At 45.5% G+C, this 16,049-nt stretch overlaps 1 protein-coding gene across 1 annotated transcript in view; it reads left to right on the forward strand.

The window, feature by feature from the left end:
- The window catches only part of thsd7ba (thrombospondin, type I, domain containing 7Ba), an 87,876-nt gene that overhangs the window by 55,094 nt on the left and 16,733 nt on the right, over positions 1-16,049 (forward strand). The window contains exons 10-17 of the mRNA XM_025063806.1: positions 71-262; positions 1,414-1,645; positions 3,220-3,335; positions 3,840-3,972; positions 4,346-4,449; positions 8,690-8,881; positions 14,175-14,441; positions 15,003-15,181. Of these exons, the coding sequence (XP_024919574.1) occupies positions 71-262; positions 1,414-1,645; positions 3,220-3,335; positions 3,840-3,972; positions 4,346-4,449; positions 8,690-8,881; positions 14,175-14,441; positions 15,003-15,181 (1,415 nt within the window). The remainder of the gene's footprint in view (positions 1-70; positions 263-1,413; positions 1,646-3,219; positions 3,336-3,839; positions 3,973-4,345; positions 4,450-8,689; positions 8,882-14,174; positions 14,442-15,002; positions 15,182-16,049) is intronic.

Raw genomic sequence — 16,049 nt, forward strand, 5'->3', positions numbered from 1 at the left:
TGTGTGTGTGTGTGTGTGTGTGTGTTCTCCTTCTCTCTTGCCTCACCCTCACCCTCACCCTCACCCTCAGGGGAGGAGGTGTCAGCTGACCACTGTGAGGGTGACCCTCCGCCCACGCAGCTCCTCTGTGAAGTCCCGTGTGAGGAGGACTGTGTGATTGGCTCCTGGTCCTCCTGGTCCTCCTGCTCACACAGCTGCTCCACCAAGACGTCCGAGGGTCGACAGAGTCGCACTCGCTCTGTGCTCGCCGTCCCAGGCCAAGGTACCACGGCCTCCGTGTTTGAAAAGTTAAAATGTTAAAAATGTGCTGTAAGTTCTGTGGGAGCCTGTGATTGGCTGCTGCTGTTTTCTCGGTTCCAGGAACACGTGTGTGTTCCCTGAGCCTCAGCTCAGACAGCAGAGTCTTGGCAGTAATCACTGTAAACACCTCCACGGTGACGGCTCAGGATGGAGCCTCACTGCTCAGATCCGCTGCCACACTGTGCTGCCACACTGTGCTGCTGTTTGTCTCTGTGACTGTAGTGACTGTAACGTTGTCCTTGTCAAGGACCAGGTGTTCGTTCTGACTGTGTTACAGCCACACAACCATCGCAAACGCTTCTCTGTGACTTCAGTCGACCTTGAATCGTGGCGTTGAGAACAAGTCTCGAGTTTCTCTAAAACTTGAAGTCGTTGTCAGTGATATTAAACCAACTACGACAGACTGTCACCCTGTGGTCGGGGGGTGAAATGCTATTTAAATCTGAAAACAAAAACCTCATGTACACATACTGTATATATAATTATACATATATATATGCACTCTTCAGATCACACATAAACAGAACACACAGTGATGTATATTACAGCCTCAAACAACATAACGAGTGTCCAGTTATGAAATCCTCGTGTGATGTCTCCATGTTGTCCAGCTGTGTCACCTTCCTGTGTGAATCTTGACCGCGCTGTAGCTGCGGCCGTCACTGAGGTTCCGTCCACAGGCGTCCCGTCCACAGGCGTCCCGTCCACAGGCGTCCCCTCTGTGTCTGCGCGGAGACTAATTATCTGACATTTGGTGGCTGAGCTGCCGTGTTACGGCTGTAGGCAGCATTTGAATGCAGTCTCAGTGACCTTGTCACGACCTTGCATTTGAAATTCAAATTCTGAGTTTGAAAGTTGCGAGCGGTCCATTCAGCCAAGCCAGGAAAATAACATCTGTGTGGCTGCTGAGCATCTGATTTTCTGTAATGATTGTAATGATTCTCATGATTCAGGTTTAACGTTTGAATTTTTCTGCACTTTTTCCTTAATCCACGGCCATTTGAGCAGAGTTCACTTTTGATTTGATACCATGGAACTACACCCTCTGGTTTGAAGATCTCTGACCTTTTCCTTTTCTCTGACTGTCCGTTCTCCTGCTGCGTTGATGACCAGGAGGGAAGGCGTGTCCTGCAGCTCCAGCCCTGGAGGAGTGGAAGGTCTGTAATGACCACCCCTGTGTGGTCTATCACTGGGAAGCCTCGGTCTGGGGTCCCTGCATCCAAGATACCTCCATGTATTTCAATGGAACAGGCGGCCTGGGGGGGGCGCCTCCCTGTGCTGTGGGGGTGCAGATCCGGAAAGTCAGCTGCGTAAAGACGAACGTTGGACCGGTCATAAATAAAAGGTAAACTGTGTTTCATCGTTCTCCAAACACAAATATATAACAATGAGGATCTTAGTGAAGTCACAGTTGAATCACTGACCAAGTCTCAGCCCGTTTAGGTGAACACAACAATGATATGGCTGCAGGAATTGAAGAAAGACACATATGATGAACATCTCCTTCAACAGCTCTGAGTTTCTGTCTTTTTGAAGCCATGTGCTGCCACCCAGTGGAAGCCTATAACACAGCTCAGTCCTTATACGGTTGTTCAGTCCGTTCCGACAACCGTTCATTTTTTTTTTCGTTATTCAACCACTCCCGTAGTACGCCGCCAACCTTCACCAACCCCACGCACTTTACCATGAAAACCTGCTGAGAATTAATTCCAGCTCTTGGACTTTTTTGTCCCACCGACAGCCTGATTCCTCTTAATTATATAAAAATAAAAAATAAAAAAAATCAGTCTTAACGTCAGTTTTCCTGGTAAATGTTGTCAAATGTTTTGCCCAAAGTATTTTTTCTCTGTCATTTTTTTATCAAACAGTCAGTTTGTAATTTCTGGGTTGAATTTATTTATTTATTATAAAAAATAAATCTTTTATGTCAGAGTCTGGTTCAGCCACAGAGGCTGCTTGACTATATTTAACATTTCAGATTTGTTTTTCTGACTCTGACACTTTGATTCAGTGTCAAATTACACTTCCAGGTTTTTGGAACTCAAATCTCTTTTTTTTTATTTTTAGCTTTTAGTCTCAGTTTAGTGTTTCTTTTTGTTTCTGTGGATTAAATTCCCCCATTATCTCCTCTCTTTTCAGTAATACTCGATTAAACACTGCAGAGGGCGCTGTGATGTTGTTGTAACCGTCCACAGCTTCTTAAACTCCGTCTCATATTGACAGGAGTCTACAGTGGGTTCATTTTCTCCGGTCTGGGCCGGTCTTTCTCCTCCACCACAGAAACCTAAATGAGAGCTGTCATTTTTGCGACATAAACTCATCTCACTTGCCCAGTGTGCTGCGTTCAATCACTCACTTAAGTGTAAATGTATGGAGTCGCCCGTCAGACACAGCCTCACGTGGCTTTTCATCATTCTTCATTCAGACCATCAGTAACGAGTCACGTGATGTCACCAGGCTGCGACTGTATTACAGGGTTTTTATTAGCCTCTTGCTAATTTAAAATGAAGATGTCAATATGAAACTAGCTTCAGTTCATTTTGGCTTCTACAAACAAACAAATCAGTGAATGAAATCCTGACTATGACACTGCCCCCAGAATTTCAAGTGGTACTGCGTCAATTTTTTCATTGAGTTATACATCTGCACATTTTATAAAAATGTACCAAATTACACCAGTAGAGGGCGCAAAGGAGGAGCAAAGAGCTCCGTGTGCTGTATGCTAACTGCACACACAGGACCTTCAGCTACCACAGGGGAATTGAACCAATGGTCTGGTTTGTAACGTCATGTTGAGAACTGAAACGTGTGATGTCATCAGACACCGTCGTTGAGAACTTCTTCTTCAGTGAAACGTGTGATGTCATCAGACACCGTCCTGTCAGAGCAGGTGATTCAGATGTTTGACCTCTTGTTCAGGTGTCCAGATTCCTCCAGACCAGAAACCATCAGACCCTGTTTCCTTCCCTGTCAGAAAGACTGCGTCGTGACACCGTTCAGTGAGTGGACGTCCTGTCCCTCCACCTGTGTCCCAGGTACGTCAGCTGTAGGACTGCTCTTCACGCCTCACAGCTCCTGGTGTTTTTAAGGTAGCAGTGCAGTTAGCAGGCTAACACGTCAGGAAGCTAACGAACTTATTAACAGCAGTGTGTTTAACTAAGGGCCGGGAATCCAAGTCTGTAATTGTTTTGGAGTTGAAGCAGACGTGCTGTGACTCTGCTGTGGTCTGATGATGATGAAGTCATCACTTTGTTAATGACACCGTTAGCATTGTTTGCTAATTAGTGCTGGTTAATGAGCCCAAAAGACTGGAAAAAACATAACAGAGCAAATACAGTGTGGTTAGAAGAAAAACAAAGAACGAATCAGAACCAGATCAGTGTTTGATCTGGTTCTGATCTGGTTTTTCTTTGTTTTAGTTTGGGTTCTTTACTTTTATTTCTCAATATCATTTTTTTTATTTATTTTTTTTCTCGAGGAAACGATCATCTCTGTAAGACGCCGAGCTCTTTTGTAACGATGATGTTTCACTTTCACAGAGAACACAAGCGTCCCCACACAGTCTCGGTACAAGGTCATCATTCAGAGGCCGGCTAATGGAGGTCAAGAATGTCCAGACACCGTGTACGAGGAGAGAGAGTGTGAATCACTGCCACTCTGTCCAGTGTTCAGGTAATAACTGCAGTCACTTCACCTCCTTCACTGCCGACAAACATCACATTTATCTACTTCACAGAAACACATGAGTGAGTGTTTTTATGATTCACACTCACATTCAGGGCAGAGGTCATGATCTTTATTAGGTCAGAGGTCATGATCCTTAAATCAGGCTGAATTATTTCACTCTGATTGTGGTTCTGTCTGATCTGTTGGTCTGTTCAACAGCCAATCATGAATCAGTCTGGTTTGAAGAAACTGCTGTTGAGTGGAGCTCCTGAAGTCAGCCTCACCTGAGCTGAAGGTGGCGCTGTGATGGAGACTGAACAGATATATATATATATATATGATGAATATTGAAACAGTGATAATGTTTGTGTTTCTGTAGTTGGACGACGCACAAGTGGCACGGTTGCACTCTGGTTCCAGAGTCGATTCGACGTGGATTAAATGGACCAGGTGAACCCTGTGGAACTGGTCTGGAAACCAGAGGCAAGTGGCTTCATGTACTGTCTGCACTGTCTCAGCTGCATGACCAATGAACCAGGTGATTCCTGTAACGTTCCCAGAACAGTGAGACCAAAGAGTTCTTTATGTTGAACCAGAGAAAGAAGGCAGTTTTGAATGATCTCTGTGTTTGTTCTGCTGGTGTCTCACTGCTGCAGGGCAGTGATAAAAACACTCTCAGTTTCATTTTATAACAAACAAATCTGAATCGTTTTTATGTGGAGTGGCACAAAAGAAAACACCGTAGGAAAATATACAAATCATTTACTAATGTAAAATGATTTATAACACAGTTACTCTGTTGAAGCAGATTCATGGTTTCACCTGAAGATTCACCTTTAATTGATGGACATTTGTGTTTTGATTTAAAACACTCAACAGGTTTTTATTTAAATGTCAAAACATTCAAATATGTAATACATTTAAGTTAAGAAACAGACTTTGTTGATAAAGTTAATTAAATGAACGCTCCTCATTAGTCACTGATAAAGTGTATTTTAGAGTTCATTATTATATTAGTATTTTTAAATCCCAGGACTGTGTTTTTCCTCAGTAAACTTTACGACTTCCTGGCATTTGAATGATAATTATTTAACATTTACACTGTTGAAATATAATATGACATTTTGGATTAAAATTCTGTGACTTTTTGCAACTAAATGTTAGCGTCGTTCCCAGGATAACATTGACCCCGACGACCTGTCAAGCTTTTTTTTAAAAAAAAAACAAAAAAAAAACAATTAAAACACAATGAATATAATGTGACATTTGACTGAAGGTTTGGAAACAGCAGAGATTTAATTCAACTTTCACTCCGTGATTCACTGTAAAGGCCACATAAATGTCAATATTGAGCATAATTAGGACATAATAATGGGGAGAGGGTCGTATAAGAGTGGGGGGTGAGTGGGGGGGGTGAGTGGAGGGTGGAATAAGGGCAAACCATGATATAATGACAAAAAGGTCACAAATACGTGTCTCAGTTATTTTCATTTCAGGTCATTTGTTGATGTGACTTCTGGTAGAGACATCACTGAGCTGGAGTTGAGGTTAACTTAAACTCAAACTCAGACTCAGTTAAAGTTTCAGACTTTAGTCATAACTGAACGGACACAGAAACATTCCACTTCAGAGTGATGGAAGAATTACTGCCTGGTTTTAAAAACCACCTCACAAACAAGTTGGTGTTGTTGAAGTCAGTGTCACCTGGTCTGGAGTCAGTGCTTGGTTTCATCTCAGTCTGTGATTCAGGTTCTTGTAGAACGAAAAGGCTGCAGTCTCCCAGCCGGGGTCAGTAAAGTACATCCATCCATCCATCCATCCATCCATCCATCCATCCATCCGAACGTTGCTGACCCAACATGACGGGGTCGTGACCAAAAGACCATTTCCATTGTGGGTTTTTGAGGTTAGATTAATTGAAGGTTGAATTCCCTGACAATGATGATGTGATTGTACAGAGAAATGATTCAACACAATCTTTTTCTCCGTGTGAGTCCACGTCTGTGACACAGTTCATCCAGGTCACAGCTCACAGATCATCACAGGAAGTAGAAGGACTCGACAGGAATGTTATAAATGAAGGCTGGAAAACTGGACGTAAAGTGGACGTCAGGGTTCAAATGTTCTGCTCTTCTTAATGAGAATATTTATGGGGATTTTTTAACCTGAAGGAAGTCTGTTCCATCTCCTGGAGGAAGAGTTTTTTGGTGTGACAGCGCTCTTCAAAGGCTGCTGTGATGGTGACTCAAAGACCTTCAAACTTCTAAGGAGCTGCATAATTAAGGATGATCCCTGTCAGTCGATAGTCGTACCATGGCAGAGGTTGTTACCATGTGTGGGAGGAGACGATGATGTAATAGGCCACGAAAAGGAGCCGCAGTAATTAGGGTCGGTGTTAAAAATGAGTGTGAGCTAACGAAGGACGGGCAGTGACGCGGCGGTGGCGCCGGTGGAGTGGGTTAAGACGGGACAGAAGTAAATGTCAACAGAGACGCCTCGTTATCCTCACACTAATTGGACCAGAGACTAGTTATCTTTCCAGCAGGTTAGTTCAGCGGGAGTTAGCTCCTGCTGATGTGACACAGCTAAGCTAACATCGTCCGACATTATCCAACATCTCTATGTGGTTTGAAACATTGTCAGATTATTTTTAAATGAAAAAAGTCAAAGGATCTTTTTTCACCGTGTCCCACCGCGGCCCAGGACCAGATGACCAGCGGACGGGGCAGCGGTCCCCTGACCGGGGGTTGAGGACCCCTGGGTTTGTAAAGACGTGAGATAACCAGGGCTTCAGCTCAGCTCGACCTTCTCTCCTGGCTGTGTTACATAAAGGCACATCAATAAAAGCTGTTCTCTAAAAGACAACGCGGAGGCTTCGTATGTAAATGACCCTCCCACGGGCTCGCTGCATGTTAGAAAATTTAAAAGTCAAATACGAATCAATGACAGAGATTAAAGGCATGTTTGTACATGAGGGGAACCTGGCAGATGTGAAGATGTGAGTCTGTCGTGGAGGAGGAGGCGCTGGACCACGCTCCTATCAAACGCTGCTCTGACCCGTGGTCATGTTTGTAGCAGTCAGGTGGTAACTGTTCATTCAAACGAAGCCCACTCCTCTGCCCCCTCTCTGCCAGTCCACCCCCCACCCCCCCACTACAGTGTTTATTCCCACTATTGACCTCATTAATATGCCATGTTTACTCTTTGTTCTGTTAAAAACACACCTGATTATGAACAGGTAAATAAACACAAACAGTCCAGCCCCGCCCAGCCCAGCCCAGCCCAGTCCAGTCCAGCCCAGTCCAGTCCCGCCCAGCCCAGCCCAGCCCAGCCCAGCCCAGCCCAGTCCAGCCCAGCCCAGCCCAGCCCAGCCCAGTCCAGTCCAGACCAGCCCAGCCCAGTCCAGTCCCGCCCAGCCCAGCCCAGCCCAGCCCAGCCCAGTCCAGCCCCGCCCAGCCCAGCCCAGCCCAGCCCAGTCCAGCCCAGACCAGCCCAGTCCAGTCCAGACCAGCCCAGCCCAGTCCAGCCCAGTCCACTCCAGCCCAGTCCAGTCCAGCCCGGTCCAGTCCAGCCCAGCCCCGTCCAGCCCCGCCCAGCCCAGCCCAGCCCAGTCCAGCCCAGACCAGCCCAGTCCAGTCCAGTCCAGTCCCGCCCAGCCCAGCCCAGCCCAGTCCAGCCCCGCCCAGCCCAGCCCAGCCCAGTCCAGTCCCGCCCAGCCCAGCCCAGTCCAGTCCAGACCAGCCCAGCCCAGTCCAGCCCAGACCAGCCCAGTCCAGTCCAGACCAGCCCAGCCCAGTCCAGTCCCGCCCAGCCCAGCCCAGCCCAGTCCAGTCCAGCCCAGCCCCGTCCAGCCCCGCCCAGCCCAGCCCAGTCCAGCCCAGTCCAGTCCAGTCCAAATCCCTCCTGTGCGACCCCTGACCTCCACAGATGTTCTTAAGGGATTTGAACCCTGGGATTCTGATTGGAGGGAACTTTATTCTCCTCGATCAAGTTCTTCTTTAGGCCAAAGGTGTGAGCGACGTTTTGTTGTCATTCTGAACTCTGCACTGACAAACTCTCAGTCAGCACAAAATGCAAATACTTGTAATATTACTCTGATCTAGTCAGTACTGTGTCGAGTGTGTGTGTGTGTGTGTGTGTCGTAGATTGGTTGAATAGTGTGTTTGCCGTCATCCATATCATTGGCTTTTAACATCCTCCAACAGTCAACGTCCACTTCCTTCGTACGGTGATGAAATGCGACCAATTCAAACGCCCGACTGCTTTTTGTTGAGAAGAGAGCAGAGAATGGTCCAAAAAAATCTCTTTTTTTCAACTCCAGCTCTTTTTGCAGAGTAGCTTTTGCTCTGAGAACTGCCATGAATATATTTGCATAGTAATAAAAGTCACAGCGACGCTGGTTTTCTGAGCTGATTCTTTGTTCTTCTGGTTTAAAACTCTCCGTTAATGTAACGGTGGAGTCTAATGTTGACATCGCTGTAGAACTTTCACTGCTCTGATGTCAAGATAGAGTTTTCATGGTGGACGCTCAGTGGACGCTCAGTGGACGCTCAGTGGACGCTCAGTGGGGTTGGCTTCAGACGAGGACAGACTCCACCAGTACTACAGTACTACTCATATTTACTCAGGTGTTTCAGTTCTGGCTGATTGCCCACAGAGCAGCGCCACCTTCAGGCGTTTTCTTGTCCTTGGTAAACTCTGTAACATTCCGTCGTGTTTGCAGGCGTCAGCTGTGTCGGGGAGGGTGGAGAACCAGCCAATATGACGGAGTGCTCACGGTGGGCCGGCCCTTCTCCCCCTCAATTTAGAGAATGTCAAGTAACCTGTAAGGACGACTGCACTCTGTCCCCGTGGTCCCAGTTCTCCCAGTGCACAGGATGTGGCACTTCAAGGAGTCGCACTCGCACCCTCACAGGTAAGAGCTGTGTCTGAGTTCTCAGGACATCGATGTAAAAAAAAACAAAAAAAAAAAAAAACCCTCCCCCGTTCCGGCCAAAAAGAATTCCCGCCTGAGCCCCAAAAACTGTATTCCCCCGTCAGTACTGTGTCGAGTGTGTGTGTGTGTGTGTGTGTGTGTGTGTCGTAGATTGGTTGAATAGTGTGTTTGCCGTCATCCATATCATTGGCTTTTAACATCCTCCAACAGTCAACGTCCACTTCCTTCGTACGGTGATGAAATGCGACCAATTCAAACGCCCGACTGCTTTTTGTTGAGAAGAGAGCAGAGAATGGTCCAAAAAAATCTCTTTTTTTCAACTCCAGCTCTTTTTGCAGAGTAGCTTTTGCTCTGAGAACTGCCATGAATATATTTGCATAGTAATAAAAGTCACAGCGACGCTGGTTTTCTGAGCTGATTCTTTGTTCTTCTGGTTTAAAACTCTCCGTTAATGTAACGGTGGAGTCTAATGTTGACATCGCTGTAGAACTTTCACTGCTCTGATGTCAAGATAGAGTTTTCATGGTGGACGCTCAGTGGACGCTCAGTGGGGTTGGCTTCAGACGAGGACAGACTCCACCAGTACTACAGTACTACTCATATTTACTCAGGTGTTTCAGTTCTGGCTGATTGCCCACAGAGCAGCGCCACCTTCAGGCGTTTTCTTGTCCTTGGTAAACTCTGTAACATTCCGTCGTGTTTGCAGGCGTCAGCTGTGTCGGGGAGGGTGGAGAACCAGCCAATATGACGGAGTGCTCACGGTGGGCCGGCCCTTCTCCCCCTCAATTTAGAGAATGTCAAGTAACCTGTAAGGACGACTGCACTCTGTCCCCGTGGTCCCAGTTCTCCCAGTGCACAGGATGTGGCACTTCAAGGAGTCGCACTCGCACCCTCACAGGTAAGAGCTGTGTCTGAGTTCTCAGGACATCGATGTAAAAAAAAACAAAAAAAAAAAAACCTTCCTCAGTTCAGTCCAAAATGATTTCCTGCTGTAGCTCAGATACTGTAATTCCCCATTAGGCCTGTAGGGTTATGGTGGCCCTAAATTAACTCTGTTGCTGCGAACAACCTGTTATTTCAGTGCAGATGGTAAAATCTGACTTACACGCTGTGGCTGCGGTCCAGCCTGGATAGAATCTGTCTTCATGAATATTTGATCCAGAGCTGGAGGCCGGTCGTAAACACGGCCCACGTCTGGTGGAACGCTCCGAGAATCCAGGGAATCAAATGAGTCTTTGCTCAGTGATGAATTTCTTGGAGGTTTTTTTTCTCAGCTCTGGTCATTCCTTGTTTGTTCTGTAGTTTTTCTTTTTATTGTTTTTTGTTGTTGTTGTTGTTGTTGTTGTTGTTGTCAGCTCAAACACTCGCTGCTCTGTCACCTGATTTAATGGAGTAGTGAGCGCCACCATGAGGCTTCACTCACGTCTGCCAGGAGTTCAAGAAATTGGCAGCTTACCAAGACTTCTGCTGAGATACGTTTCAGATCTCTGAGCCCTGAATAAAAAAGTCATTTTGAAGTTCTACAGCCAACACCAAAAGACACGTTATTTTATCGTTTCAGCAGCAAAGAACACGTCGAGTGAGCGAGAGTACGGAGCCTGAAGTATTGTAGTAGTACTACAATATCATAAAAGTACAGAGAGGTGACGAATAACCAAAATAATTGATGTTCAATCTGAGGTTCAGAGGAAAAGACACTCACAACTGACGGTCAGTTCCAATCCGACAACATTCAGTGTCTAATACGACAGGATCTTGTTGTTGTTTTTCTGCTGTTTTTCAGAAAGATGAGGTTCGTTAGTGTAGAGGGTTGAACTAAAAATCCCTTTCAGTCTGGTATCTACTGTCAGTCAGGCTACATCTGCTCCATCTCTGTTAGCAAAGAGGCTAACGAGCCACAGGTGGCTCAGGAGCCACGGGTTGAAGACCTCCAGTCTACAGGGACAGATAACAGGAATAAATCAATTCCCGTAAATGGATGTTGTGAAAGTACAGTCTATAATTTTCTTGATGTTTTTCACTTGATGTCAAGTGTTGGCTGGTCGCTGTGCCTGTTATTTTTTAACAACTTGTCTTTTGTCAGACGTTTATTACCCATTACTGTGATGGGTCTGAAAACTGAGGGCAAGAAAGAAACGCCGTAAATGCACCGACAACAAACCAAAGGTCCGCTCCGTGTCTGGTCGGCTCTGATGATTGGTTCTCTTCTTCTCCTCAGATTCAGATACAGACGAACACATACTTCTCTAAGTTAGTACTACTAGTAGTACTACTACTAGTACTACTACGTTTTAGAAATGTGGTTTTACTCAGAAACTGTCGACACAAAACAACGACATGTTCATCGTATACATTATTGTGACGTTTCTGTGAATGTGTTGAGGCTTTGAAACAAATAATGTCTTTTACTCCATAATACGTCGTCTTTGGTTCGTGACGACCCCCCCTACCTCACCCCCCCGGTCCTGCGTCCATGCTGCTGCTCAGCAGGTTTTACCTGCTGATGTTTTATGGTTTTTCTGTTGTTTTTTTCTGCCTGGTATCAGATCTGGTCTCGTCTGTTCGTACGAATGCTTAAAAGTGCAAAAATCTATTTCCTCGTATTTTAACTTAACATCAAATTCCCCTGAAAGATGGAGAAAAGAGCGAGCTGCGAGTGGGCAGAGGTTTTTCTGGGATTTATTATCCACCTCTTTCACAGTGTGTGGATTTAATATCAGGCATTATTTTACAGCAGAGCTGCTGTTTTATGACCTCAGTGTGGTGTCATTACAGCCGCTGCAGCAACGTCCCTCAAACTACGTGTTGAACTGTATCTGAGCAGCAACGCACCCAAAATACCACCAGAAAATCAGTCGTACGACATTCGTTCAATGTGTTTGGGTTTTTTTGCACAGACTAAAAAAAACTATAAATTAAAAATACATGAATTCACTGTCAGAGTCACTGTTGTCAGACATACAAACATGATGATCATATAGTGTAGATGTGATAGTTTTAGTGCACGTGTGTCAAACCCAAGGCCCGTAGGCCAAACGTGGCCCACCTCATCATTTTATGTGGCCCAATAGAGCTGAGCTTAGTCTTAAAATAAAAAAGTTTATGTTTATTTTTACTGTTAACTTCATGGTTAGTGAAGGTTTAAAGCAAAAGCTGTGAATGTATTAGTCCTGCTGACAAAAGGGGGCGCTGCAGAACAAATACTCACCCAAGTTTATGGAGAAATGAAAAGATTTACTGTAAATTAATTAGACATTAATTAATGAATTATTATTCCACTGGGTCATCATACAGTATCATAACAGTGTTTTCCAACCTTGGGTTCGTGACCCCACATGGGGCCACCTTTGTCGGTAATCTGGCTACTCAGTGTTTGCAACACAGTTTAACAAACAAAATGATTCTAAAACGGTGTGAAATCACTAATATGATATCGTCAACGTCAAGTGTAGGGTTTCGTTCTGTAATAAACGCAGATTTCCAGTAATGTACAGTCGTTGTCAAAGTGAAGTGATGTTGCCCTCTTCAGTTGGTGTAGTTTGAACAGCTTGTCTGTGGGTGGCACTGTGACAGCAGTGAGTTCACACTCTGTGAGAAATGTTTGCAATCAGAGCCACTTCAGAAACAGATGGGCCGTCGTTTGGCTGCGGAGAATTCCCAGGATCCCAGGAGACGAGAGCAGAAGTAGATCAGGTTTGAACTGAAACCCTGTCACTTCCTGTGCTGACGTGTACACGTCAGACTGCACCTGGTTTGGTTTCTGATGTTCTGTTGTTTTTGTGTCAATCCTGATGTGTGGGTGTAGTGACGCTCACTCACCTGTGGAGCATCTACTGTCAGTATTTGTATGTGTTCTTGCGTTTAAGTTGCTCACTTATTTTAATTTGAATTTTTATGTTATCATACCGTGGCGTGCCCTTGGCCAGACCATAATCAAATTTCCCCGACTGGGATAATAAAGTTTGATGGTGATGATTAATAGAGCACCAACAAAAAAACCTCCTAATTCCCCTTTAATGTGGCTCCAATCATCTCCTGGAGCTCAGTTCAAAACACCTTCACTAATAAGAGGCTGTGGTTACCACTGGTTATGAGAGACTTAGTGCTGATTGGCTGTGGTTCTGTTCCATTAACCTTCTCCACAAAACTGGAGTCAAGCTGTGTCTGAACATTTCAGTTCAGACACAGAACAAACCTCAGTTTACCTCAGATATTACTGTACAATCAAACTATATGTTATACTGTAGAAAACTGAATCTCCTCCTCCTCCTCCTCCTCCTCCTCCTCCTCCTCCTCCTCGCAGCCCCCCGTGGTTTTCTTTACTGTATCTAGATAAGAGATCTCCAAAGATCTGTTGTCCACAAACCTGTGAAAAAAACCTTCAAAACTCAACTGAACTCATTTGTTTCGAACTCTAACGATGAACGAAAGAAAAAAAACTGCAAATCAGAGAATTTCTCCTTTACTTTTGCATCAACTCCAAAAACCTGGAGACAAGAATGGAATGAACGTGGATATCATTCTGACTTATGGTGCAACGAAGAGCAAGGCATTACTGGGAAATTCTCCAACGTGACAGGATATTTTTTTAGTGTGCAGAACCTCTGAGTTCTTTCTCAGACAAATTCTTGACTGATCCATGTCCGGGCCGTCTCCTCTGTGGGCTGCTCCCCATATATTGTACCGTATGTGTGGCCCATGTGGGTTCTACAGTTCCAAAAACAAATGCAGAAAAATACAGTGTGGTGTAAACATCAGTGTGAAATGTTTTTTGGTTTTTTTTGTACGATTCAATGTGAGACACCTAACCTTCCCAGGGTTAGGGTTAGGGTTAGGGTTAGGGTTAACCAGTCGAACCGAGCCGTCGTCATGTGTCAGCTGGAACGGCTTCAGAGCTTCAAACCCAGCTTTTGTTTTTCTGCTAACGTTGATGACGTGACTGTGGCTGTAAACGCAGGAAGAATCGGTTCTTCAGATGGTTGTTACATCTCAGAAGGTAATCAGAGCTGTTTAATTAGCTATTTGCATCTGCTAATGAAGTTTGCTCACCTAGTGACACAGTAAAAGGCTGTTCTGAACAGTCATGAATAAATGATCCAGATGAGTCCTGTAGCTTCTCTTCTTTATATTTCATCGAGTTCTTCTTATTAAAACGACTCCTTGTGACCAGAGAGTAAACCAGAGCTTCAGCCTCAGCTGCTGCTCCGTGTCGTGACAGCGTTTCACCCGACCGTGTCACAGTATTAACCTCACCTCACTGTGTCCCCCTCAGGTCGCAGCAAAAAGAAGGAGCAGTGTTTGAAGGAGGAGCAGTTTCCCCTGGAGGAGAGCCAGGCCTGTCCCTGTGAGGAGTATCTGTCCCAGCCCTGTGGGAACTGGTCGGCCTGCCTTCTCCCCGCTCACTCCCTGTCAGACTCCGTGCAGGGCTGGATGAACCCGCGGGAGGTGAAGGAATGTGGACAAGGTCTGCGTTACAGGGCAGTGGCCTGCGTCGACCTGCGGGGCCACCTGGTGGAGCCCAGCCTGTGCACCGATACAGGTAGGGTTCACAGGGGTCAAATCAAATATTCTACCAAACCACGTCAGTACAAAGACTGTGTCCGAGCCACGTGCCTTATGGTCATTTAACTATAAAAATCAGATCAGCATTTAACATGACATCATCTTACAGAATCAACTAGGTTATAATATTCATACACTGACCAATTAGAAGTGGAGAAAATGAACATCTGCTTTGAACAAAAACCTCATCTTTTTAAGAAGACTTGTCTTTTTGACCTGGAGCCGGTCGTAATTGGGCCACATTATTGTCTTATTTGTCTTCCTGTTGACATCCTCCAAACAAAAGGCTTTGTACAGTGAGAAGGAACACTCTGAGCAGGCGGTGTTGGCAGGGTGTTGGCACGGTGTAGCAGTGGGCCGCTCCTCAGTCAGGTCATTAGCTCTCTCTGTCATGGAGAGAGACCAAGGTCTGTTGAAGCTCAGGCCGGTGTCACGTCTGTCTGAGATTATTAATGTCAACCTCACTGCAGCTGCTGAGCCGCGCCCCCCCCCCCCCCCCCCCCCCCACCCCTCTCTTTCTGCCTCTGTCCTATTTAAGGCTACGCGGTGGAGACTTGCCACGTCCCCTGTCCCCTGGACTGTAAACTCAGTGACTGGTCAGCCTGGTCCGCCTGCAGTGCATCCTGTGACAGCGGCCTCAAGATCCGCTCCAGGTGGCTCCGGGAGAAGGCGTTCAACGGGGGCCGTCCTTGTCCCAAGCTGGATCTGAAAAACCAGGTAAGACCCACATGGGTGGCGTCACAAAAACCCAGTTTCCACAAGTGTTTGTTCACTTCAGGAAAAACAAAGGTTGTGGGAATAAAGCGTAACGTGTGTCAGAGTTAGAGTTCACATTTAGTTAGTTAGTTAGTTAGTTAGTGAGTTCACATTTACCCTAAGCCTGGACAGAAACAACAAATACACGTGAAAAAATAGTATTTATTTTATTAAGTTAGTGTTAGTTAGTTAGTTAGTTAGTTAGTTAGTTAGTTAGTTAGTTAGTTAGTTAGTTAGTTAGTTAGTTAGTGAGTTCACATTTACCCTAAACCTGGACAGAAACAACAAATACACGTGAAAAAATAGTATTTATTTTATTATATATTTTTGAGCGTGCAACAAACGTTTATATCATTTTCACGTCCCTTATTCGTCCTTCAATAGAGAAATTCACAGTGTGAGTCTTTGCAGTTCACACAGGCTGCCACAGGAGGCGCCATTAAGTATGTGGTTTTGAACCCTGCATGTAAGGTAGGCATGACAACCGTGGAACCACAGAGGCGTCTGACAGGACACAGATAAACAGTTAATGTTGTTAAAGGAGCCGGCTCTCAACTGGATGGTCGCTAGTTTGAATCCCATTGGCTGGTTGCATAAGCAAACGTTACTGTTGGGTTTCTTTGGGGGGTTGTCGACGGTCACTGGTACTGAAGTAAAAACACTTGAACTAGTCCTTTTATGGTTTGAACACCAAATGTCTGTCCAGACGTGACCCAGATGGAATTTCACCCTCAACCTCTGCAAAATGGTTTTCACACGTTTTTCACACAAATGTGGAAATGAAGTGTACTGTGAAGGGACTCAGACCCCCCCCCTCTGCCCCCCCCAA

The sequence above is a fragment of the Cynoglossus semilaevis genome, chromosome 16 (genome assembly GCF_000523025.1).
Source record: "Cynoglossus semilaevis isolate Cse_v1.0 chromosome 16, Cse_v1.0, whole genome shotgun sequence".
Taxonomy (NCBI): domain Eukaryota; kingdom Metazoa; phylum Chordata; class Actinopteri; order Pleuronectiformes; family Cynoglossidae; genus Cynoglossus; species Cynoglossus semilaevis.